General features: G+C 41.5%; 1 protein-coding gene across 2 annotated transcripts; it reads right to left on the bottom strand.

Annotated features, from left to right (window-relative positions):
• Positions 1–300: 300 nt before the first annotated feature.
• EIF1B (eukaryotic translation initiation factor 1B) lies at positions 301–9,420 on the bottom strand. 2 transcript variants are annotated; one of them, XR_010371652.1, is made up of 5 exons: positions 9,071–9,420; positions 6,636–6,799; positions 5,827–5,928; positions 5,066–5,261; positions 301–3,530 (listed from the first exon to the last, which is right to left on the bottom strand). XR_010371652.1 is itself a non-coding variant. In XM_064444044.1 (4 exons), exons 1-4 carry the CDS (start codon positions 9,099–9,101, stop codon positions 5,217–5,219), a joined length of 342 nt encoding a protein of 113 aa, XP_064300114.1. In that variant the 5' UTR covers positions 9,102–9,420; the 3' UTR covers positions 301–5,216. The 2 variants fall into 2 exon arrangements, 1 of the variants encoding a protein (XP_064300114.1); XM_064444044.1 differs by having other exon boundaries at positions 301–5,261.
• Between the last annotated feature and the right edge of the window lie 382 nt (positions 9,421–9,802).

Below are 9,802 nucleotides of genomic sequence, written 5' to 3'. Positions count from 1 at the left end.
CTTATAGTCCACATGGGGGACAGCCTACTGAAACAACTTCTCCACCACCACCTCTTCCATGGTATCAGCTGTCCCATCACGATACCCAAGGCTTGTTTGTCTATACTGTAGGAACAGTGCTGTTTCCCTCTCCAATTGCGACAGGGACCACAAACACAACTAACAGCTAAAGCCTGTCCTTGAGGAGCATGACCATTCTACTCACAACCATGTCTGTGGAATTCAGCTACTCATAACTTGGGGAACTGAGCTTGGATCATGGGGTTTTTCTGCTGCAAAACCAGCGCAAAGATGGCTTAAAAATGGAAACTATAACCCCATTTATTATATACACAAGTACTTTTAATGAGACCCCAAATTAATTTTGAAATGTGCTGTCATATTTCACAGATGCAGGACATTCTGAAATAGCTGAGATCAAACTTGAGCGCACATTACTGGCTTCATCTTAAAACATTGTGCATTTTGCTTATTCAACAAATTAGATGATCCTCTTCTACCCAAAACTTTTCAAGCCAATACCATCATCTTGTTTTAGAGCTATGATATCCCAGTACAAGTCACAATATCTTTAAGTTGGTTAGTACAGATCACGGTAGAAATTTAGAAGAGGAAATACAACATTTCTTAAAGAAATCAAAGCTGATTACAAGAGGATCACATATCACTATGAAATTACACTATCTTCCACAAAAAAAAATAATCCTTTCTAATAACAGCATAAAAGTCCATTTTTTTAGAAGAGCATACATAAAATAACGTTGGTACATTTCAAAAGACTTTGTTGTCTTATCTCTCTAGCAATACTCCAATACAGGTTAAGACTTGTTCATAAAGAGATCAATCGCAGGCATGTAGCAAACATTAAAAAGGCATGCCAAGTAAAAAAAAAAAAATCTCAAAAGATTTGTAACATAAACTGAAAACAGTAGGCATGAAGCATCTGTACAGCACAGATAAAACAATGTCATTCTTCCCTTATTCATCTCAAGAGCTTTTGATCTTGCAACTGGAGAGTAACCTTCATCTTGCCACGCATGGGGAACAAGTTCCTAACTAAACTGAGTATAGATGTATGGAGAGTCTTAGGAGGAATGCAGATTCTTAATACTTAAATACACATGACCCTCTAAGACCACTTCTATTTTCCTAGTGGCAGTAGCACACTACTTAGAGGAACGCTCAGTGACACTAATCAACACTGAATACACCAAAAGTTACAGTAACCCCTTCTGTGTCTCGAAGCAGTCTACAAAAAGGCCTCCCCGCATTCGTTAACTGCCTAAATAACAATCTTGCATGTACTTTCACATAGTAAGAGGAACTACTGAGCCACTTTAAACAAGGGTTCCTGTACCTTACCGCCTTCCAGGATTAATGAAAAGATAACTGCTGACTGGAACTCAAGGTACATGTCTGTATGCATCTTTAGGGCAACTGCATACCAACCACAAGCAGGACCGCAGAATAGGACAAAATGCAGAGCTCTGCTTAATTGTTATTTTTTCAAATATTTAAAACTTAAGCTTCAACAACTCTTCATAATTTTAAGTTTTACAATGGCTTTAGATTATATTTAGCACCTTAAATGCCAAGCTCTCAATGAACTTTAATTAGGATTTTTAAAGACACAGAAACAGAAGTAATAATGTTATAGAGGTCTTGCAGTCAAGGTGAATCTAAGTTAATAAGAACAGACTTAAAATATAAACTTATTTCCTAAGGTGTTTTTTTCTGTGGTGTTCCCTCCACCATCTCCAAAATCTTCTCCAGAACAAAATGCTTTTCATTTAGGCTGTGCAAGAATCTAGTGCAGGAAGTAAGGTTTCAGCAAAGCCACTGAACCACACACGATATAGGCACTGTTCTTTTCAAAGGTTCTTTCACTTGAGAAAAATTATTGCTCATCTGCCCATATTTGTGTTCTTCAGTCATCACAAACACATGGTCAGATTTAGCACAGATTTAGCACCTTCACCACAGGTGAAGGTCAAGTGTCTGATAATCCACACAACAGGAAGAAGTATGCCACTTACGGATTTAAATTACTACATCTCATCTTCTACAAACAAGGACTGCTACCACCAATTTGGAAGCTATGGTTTCATTTTTCAAAGCTGCATGAAGTAGCTGGAGGCTCTGAACAGACAATGGAATGAATTTATTTACACAACACCTTACTCCAGTGTTATCAGCTAAAAGAATCAGCTACAACAGCCTAATATAACTATGCACAGCAAGGCTGTAAATTTGAAACAGCAGTTCCTACATCCAATTGCAGCTTCTGGTTAAGCCTAGGTATCACTAAGAAGGCAATCTTCATTTGGAGATCTAAGACAGAGACTTCACAATATTCCAACAAAAAGAAGCCACCACTCTTTGCAGTCTAAGGTTGCCTGGTCTCAAGTCCTACTACCGGGTGTTAAAAGTGTTTTCTGTTATTAGCTCCCTATTACCGCCTCAACAATTATGGGTCACATCCTTCACCATTTTTTAACCTATTTTGGAATACATGGAAAGATTGAAATCTGCCTTCACTGTGAAAAGAGATTTTTATGGCAGTAATTTAAACAGTTCTCTTCCTGAAGTCTTTCATGGTTTTCAGCATTCTTGAAATACGGATATATAGTCCAAGTAGGCTGAGCTTTGGCAAAGAAGTTTCAGCATAAGATGATAAAACATGAAATTGTTGAAGCCTTTCCTCTAGAACATGCAAAGAGGATCGGGCTTCTAACAAGGCCGGTTACAATCTTATTGAGACACTGTTATATTTTAAAATACTTCAAGGACAAAAATTTCAGCTTTCCTTCTAGAAAGATTGTTTGTTGCCACAACAAATCTCATCTATTTAAACTTCAAATGTGTAACTCCTTATTCCCCCTCCTTTTTAATTTTGCCCTTCAAAGGTCAAAACACAAGCAGCTCCTCTAGAGCATAAAAACAAAGCCACCTATCCAGTGCAAGGTTCCCGCTATCAGAAAGGACTTCCAAATGACAAGGAAGAACACAGAGGTTTTTCTTGTTTATTCCAAGCAGAATGACTACGGAGAAATGACTCAAGCTTAGGTAGCAAAAGTTAATGGATGCCATCTGAAATGAAGACTGACTCAGTAACACATGAGACTTGCTAATCATTTGTTAATCTCCAATTCAAAAGCCCACTAGAAGTACTCCAGTAATACTAGTGAAATAGGAGAAGATACTGCTTGTTTTTCCTCTTGGGCAGAACAAGCTTTAAATGAGAACATCAGTTCTTCTGGCATTTGATAAAATGAAAATCACTAAGTGATATGTACCCCCAAAGGACAAATTACTTCATCATCTATGAAGCAGGACTAGGTAATCTTGCAGTACAACGATTTTATTCTGCTCATGTGCAAGACTTGCATAAGACTTATTCTTTGGATTTTCATTCTGCGTGCTGATACTTCATGTTTTGCAGGAGGCTTTCCCTCCTCTTCCTCCTGAAGACATTATACATTAACAGCATACGATCTTCTGGAACATCATTTTTCTGGAACAGTTAAGATCTGTAACACCAAGCAGAATTTATGGAGATTGAGAGACTGGAGACTGGATGCTTACAGGTTCAATTGTCTACACCAGACAGAGAAAGAAAATGTCACATGAATGCTCTGCAGTGCTCCCGTAATTGTTGTTAGTGCTATAAATGTTCACATCTGAATTCAGAAATCTTAAGAAAAAAAAGAAAAGGTTCAAGTGAGTTAACATTGAGCATTTCTGTTTAGAAGGGCAAGTCTGAACAGGAAACAAAGAATAGGCACAGGTGATATTCAGTAATAGAGTTTTGCCTATTCTTGATGTTTACATAGGTAGTCATCAGGGTTTTTTTTCCTGAAAGTTATTAAGTCTTAACAGTCAAGAAATGTCTCCTTCTTCCTTTCCAGACAATACGTGATATTACAAGAAGTTTTTTTAACTTTTCCCAATATTCTTATGGTATCCCAGCTCAGCATGTTTTTTCAGAGAAAATTTCCATGTCTATCTCACAAGGAAGATAAGATCTGCACATTTCACCAATGAAGTAATTTCATTCTGTAAAGAGACAGATCTTAAAAGCAGAATACTAAATGCCTACAGCTAACTAAAACTAGATGAAAAGCAATACAAACCTATTGTAACTTCACCGCAGTGAGTTAATTGCCTGCTAGAAAAGCAGACTAAATGAGCTTTCTGTATTAACACCCAAACCCCATTACAAAACCCTCCATATTAACCATTTGTCGCAGCAAAACTTTTCACACCAGGGGGAAGGGGAAAAAAAAAAAGGTTAAGTGTAGAGCCTGTTCCCTTCCTTTCTTCTGCAGCTAACACTACCAGCTAATTAAAGCACTCTGCCTTGCCAACATTAAATGCACAGTAGTCATGGCAGAAGCCAACTCTTGTCTCTCCCCTTCACTCAGTGACAGAAGACATAGAAAATCCCATGCACTTCCTTCCAGCGTTTTGGGAGTACTGTGTTAGACGTAGATGTTTGACATGTTCTCAGCAATAGCAGCCTTAAGGAGTTCAGCTTTTTTTAGTCCTACTATGCTTAACACTAATATTTCATAGTCACTGCAGTAAATTTTAGAGAAGATCTAGTTACTTACTCAGCAAATAATTAATGTCTTATCATGCTGCTACTAAGATACACCTACACAAAAGACTTAAAGCTCTAGTCTTACAGCTACTGGGTAAGATCACATCAAGCTGATCTACTGATCAATTAGCTAATACTTCATCTTGTAGTTTTTCCAATTTATTCAATGAGCAGTGAGCTACACTTGTCACAAAACATTTTAGCCATTCTTTAGTAAGGCTGCTGTGCTAGTTTAAAACTTAAGCTAAAGCATTTCAGATATCCCAGAAAATATATGAATAAACTTTTATTTCTAAGCAACAACACACACTATTTTAATACAACCCACACATTTAAGTCAGGTGGAGAGCAGTAAACTGAACAATCACCACTAAAACACTTCCATTGGAAATGTGCTGAAGTTCAGAAGTGTCTTCATTACCACCTTACTGAAGTTTTCTTATGTGTTTCTAGTGTACACACCACATGTTTCACGCAGTCATGCAAATCTGAATCAACTTTTAAACGTTCAGGTAACAGGGAAGTCCATTCACTGCAAAGATTCATTTTTCACAGAAGAGTCAGGCTAGGTAAGACCAAATACTGCAGGGTTCTTCACGAGAGTACAGGTATTTTAGAAACCATGAACTTTCAGTTGTTCTTCCTTGACAATGCCAATCTAAAGGAAAAAAGCAACACGTTTCAGTAAAGCTTACATGCTTAGGATATTACAGTGATATCAAGTTACCACAATCTTATACTTCAGTTAAAGAAACTGCAATATAGTATATACTCAATAAAGCAGCTTTCTAGTTTCCAAAATGCTTCCAGACCAAACAGGAGAATTAACTACACAAAAAGAAAGAAAATCTTAACAGACATCTGCTTTGTTCTGTAGTCCTAGCACTTACTCTGACAGTGTAACATTTCTACATAGTGTAGAAACACAGTGTAACATTTCTCCATAGTGTTTTCAGTCTCAAAATTACGGTTTGCATCAAACACTTGATTTACAAATGAACTCAAGTTGCACTGCCAGAGAACACGTGGTACGTTGTAGCGGGGTAAACAGATTCTACAGTGCTTCGATTCTTCCTGGAGTTTTACTCTCATTCTGCAAGTGTCAGTTTACTTTTTGTCTGAAAATACAAAGGAACTATAGTGGACATCTTTAGCTGGTTAATCAGTGCCACCTGTCACTATTACTTCCAGAAAGGTTTAGATATTTATCCACAGTCCCTCACCTCCAAGAGGAATTGGCAAATGTTCTTCCTCTGGTCACCTTGAAGCTGGATAACTTCACCGTATTCAGGATGTTCAATAACAGTACCATTACAAGCAAATTTCTAAAGAGAAACGTTCATATTGTAAGGCATCTGATGTACATTATGATTTTGCTTAGTAAGTCTTTTCAGCAGATTTTTGTCACAGAAGCTGCTTACTAAATTCTGATGCCAAGCAAGGCAAAAGCTAAATCTATTTTACACTGGTTTTGAGAGCAAGTGGAGTATATCTGCTGATGCATACAGACACAAACTAAACTGCTGATGGTAAATTCAGGCAAAGACAGGATTAGCTACTGTGCAGAAGGAACCAGCCAATGCTTATTGAAGGAAAGGAAAACAAAGTCATAAGATACAGCCTTTCAACTCCACACTATTTTAAAATAAATATTTTCATCCTGGAAAAACTCAGCATCTCTATTTCTACAGCAACCCAGCTATGACAGAAGCAGGAATGCAAAAACAGTTCTACTTTAAACCAGTTTTATTCTTCACATCAACAAAGCCAGATATCTGTGAAATTTTAATGAAACATTCAGAATATATTTTATTTACTTCTTTATACAATAGAAATATTTAACTTCTTAGCAAAAATCAGTGTCACTGGACACCGACCGGTGTTTTGAGAAAGACAGGGGAAGGAATCAACCCGAATATGGAAGTGATGTGCACTGTCAAGAATGAAATAAAACTAATATTCTCTTAGTATTAAAAGCTATCATATTCCTTTATGTATCAACTTTATTATTAAATCAAATCAGTAAGTTCACCTTTTTGAAAGCTTTCACAAGTTTCTTCTTGTCATAATCATCTGCAATTCCTTGAACAGTTGTCAGCGTCTTTCTTCCGTTTCGTTGCTGGATCCTTATATGAATGTAATCCTCAGTCCCCGCCGGGAGTAAGTCGTCGCCCTTTGTTGCATCAGCAAAGGGGTCTGCAGGAAGATGATGATTCATGTAATTCCCATGAAGGAAAACACCCACACTCAAAAACTAACAGCTAAGTTTCTCCCTTTACTAAGAGCTTTATTTACAGGATAATCTTGCTCTTTTCTCCCTGTTTAAAAATACACTGTTAAAATCAGAATGCTTTTTTCTACAGCTGTTTTAAGTCTCACTAGCCTACTAACTCAGCATAACGCTCTCGTGCATCCAGTTTCTCAACACCTTCCTGGATATAAACAATTTTCAGCTACAGTGTCAATTTACTGCACTATTTCCTGCAAACTGTAAATCCTGAAGCTCTGAACCTGAAAACAGGTTCTGACAGAACATCAGGTGCATGCAAGTTTTCGACAGCCACATGCCTTTTAAGTGAAATATGGAAGTAATATCTTTTATCAGATCAACTGATAAATACAGAAAAATATAAAAGCTCTTGTACACACACTCCTTTACAGGTCCCGAACAGAAGCCTTCTACCATGACAACTACCACACTACCAGCATTTTAAGGCACAAGTGTAATTCTTGGCTATTAATGTAAACAAAACAGGGCAACAGATGTCAGAGGCTGCCTGTAAACCAGCACACCTCTGCCAATCAGTAGTTTTAGGCAAGAACCATAACAAAATACATTTAGGCTTTGACTGCAGAAAGGTCAGTTCTCAAATTCTTCCAAGCTTAAATTTACCTAGCACAGGTAAAATAGGAAGGCATTTAGCAAGAAGGGGTTCCAGGTTATGCTTATTCTCTGTTCTCCACAAAAACATATTTAACACTCAATCTATCAAGAGATTTGATAGTCCTACAAGGTTCCTAATCAGTAGCTCCAAAAAAATCTTGAAGCATGAAGTACCTTAAATATTTCTTTAAAAATCGAACCACAAGTAATTTTTTGATACTAGCCAGAATATTGAAAAGTCCAATCTTCAGGAAGCGTAGGTTCAACGTAGGTTCACACAAGCTACAATTCCCCAAACTTCCATCCGAAACCTAAAAACACTGATCAAGTTTTGCCATCCACTCAAAACAAATGTCCCAAAAGAGTAAAACTTCAGCAGAAACAGAAACAGAAGTAGTTCAGCTGCAGGCCAAACGATCCTTCTAGAAATAAGAATGACAAGAGTATTGAAGGCTCTGCAAGCATTGTGAGGATGCAAGCACCACAGGAAAGAAGTACAGCACTGGGAAGACTGACTGACTTAATTTCTGCTAACACATTTGTTAAAACATGCTGAATTTCACTGTGCCCCACAGCTTGCAGGGCAAACACTAATTAAAAAAAAAATCAGTCAAAGAAAAGGTGAAAGAAAAAGGGCGCTCAGGCATGAGGATCATTTGGCCGAGTTTAGGATTCTATGCTGGAGCTAAACCAGCGCTGTAGGTGTTAGCACTGGATTACTTCAAACGAATCCTTTGGGCAGCACCTTCCTAAGCATAGGATCAGCTCCCAAATAGTGATTAACATAACCTGCTCATATGGCTTATACATGCAGAAGACTAGAGACAAAACCGAAACCAAAAGCCTGACGACATTATCGCACAAAGTCTTAACTTGCTCCCTTCTGTTGCCTATAGATAAGGAAGTTGGAGAACCACGGTCCAGCACGGTAAACTTCCCTGGTAATACAAGAGAAACGACCTATCATCTGTTTAGTTCGATCTATAGAAAAAATACCCTTTGTAGGGCATATATCAAATTTTGGGACATCAGTAAGGATAAGACAAGGCAGCAAATCAACAAGCAATTGGAACTGAGGAGATGATTCCCTTCCTTAGCAAGGGATACAAACCCTAGACTCGCTCTGCCCACAAAGATTACAACTTGGGGACTGCGGAGTTGACAGAAAAGCCCGGTTTGGGGAGCTACCAGACATTCGGGCTGTCAGAGCACAGCATCTCCTACAGGAGCAGAAAGGGAACAGAGACCCGGCGTCTCTCCGCTGCACACGCAGCGCTCGGCCCGGGGCCGCCACCACGGGAGGACGACGACGAGCAGCCGTAGCTGCCTTCAGGGGGGACCGCGGGCAGCGCCGGGGATGGCAACACCCGCCCGCAACGGCGACAATGTCACCGCGGCGGGGTGGGGGCGCGGGAAGCCCCAGGAAAGCGGGGGCAGGATGGGGCCGGGGAGGGCGGCAGGGACGAGGGCGGGAGGCTGCGGCGGCCACAGCCCCTGGGTGGGTCTGCCGCGGGTAGGGGGGAACCGGGGGTCTGCCTGCGGTACAAGGGGGTGGCGGAGTGCCGGCCGGCGGCGGCTCTTACCGAAGGACTGGAGGTTCTGGATAGATGACATGCGACTCTGCGGCGGGAGGCTGGAGCAGCGGGGAAAAGGCCGCGGCTGGGTCCGCTCGGGTCACGTCTCCGGCTCCGCAGTGCCAGCGGGGGCGGGGAGCGGGGCGGGGAAGGAGCGGGGAGGGAGGGGAGGAAAGGGATGAAGGGAGGGATAACAAAAGCAGAGGGAGGAGGCGAATCTGAGAGGGAGGGAAGGGGGAGAGAGGAAGGAGTAAAAGGAGGAGAAAGTGCAAAGAGAAATAAAAAGGAGTAGGCACCCCCCGGCACACCACCGCTCACAGGCGGCCGCCCTTCTTTCTCACAAAATGGCGGCTGGCCCGGGCCGCGCCAGGCACGTGATGGCCGCAGCCGCCGCTCCCGTGCTGCTTCACGGGAAGGAGAGTCCTCCCGCCCCGGGGCCACGAAGCGCCCGGCGCCGCGCCGAGCCCAAGGAGGACAGAGCCCGGAGCGCGCCTCGGGGCGGCCGCGGGAACAGGCGGCGGGCCTTGGGCGCTACCTCGGGGTCGGGCCGTGTGTTAACGCATCGCGGCTTTTCCCCCCGGGGGGCAACAGCCAGCTGACAATCAGCAGCTCAGGAGGCCAGTTCCCCACAGGAGGGGCCCCAAAAGCAGTGCTGGCGGGTCGCTGAAGCCCCTTGTTCTCCAGGCTACCTGCCCCGGACCTCAGCACCCTGCTGGTGTGCCTTTCGTTTGGGTGGTGGTG

The sequence above is a fragment of the Phalacrocorax carbo genome, chromosome 2 (assembly GCF_963921805.1).
Source record: "Phalacrocorax carbo chromosome 2, bPhaCar2.1, whole genome shotgun sequence".
NCBI lineage: Eukaryota > Metazoa > Chordata > Aves > Suliformes > Phalacrocoracidae > Phalacrocorax > Phalacrocorax carbo.
This window is presented reverse-complemented; position numbering and strand designations above follow the sequence as displayed.

What these genes read in the sequence shown, in the direction of transcription:
- EIF1B (XM_064444044.1), bottom strand. Translation starts at nt 9,101, where the DNA reads ATGTCATCTATCCAGAACCTCCAGTCCTTCG. An exon ending in CCAGAACCTCCAGTCCTTCG is followed by an intron (nt 6,800 to 9,070) that starts GTAAGAGCCGCC and finishes ATCTTCCTGCAG; the next exon opens with ACCCCTTTGCTGATGCAACA. An exon ending in TTTGCCAATTCCTCTTGGAG is followed by an intron (nt 5,262 to 5,826) that starts GTGAGGGACTGT and finishes TTTTTCCTTTAG; the next exon opens with ATTGGCATTGTCAAGGAAGA.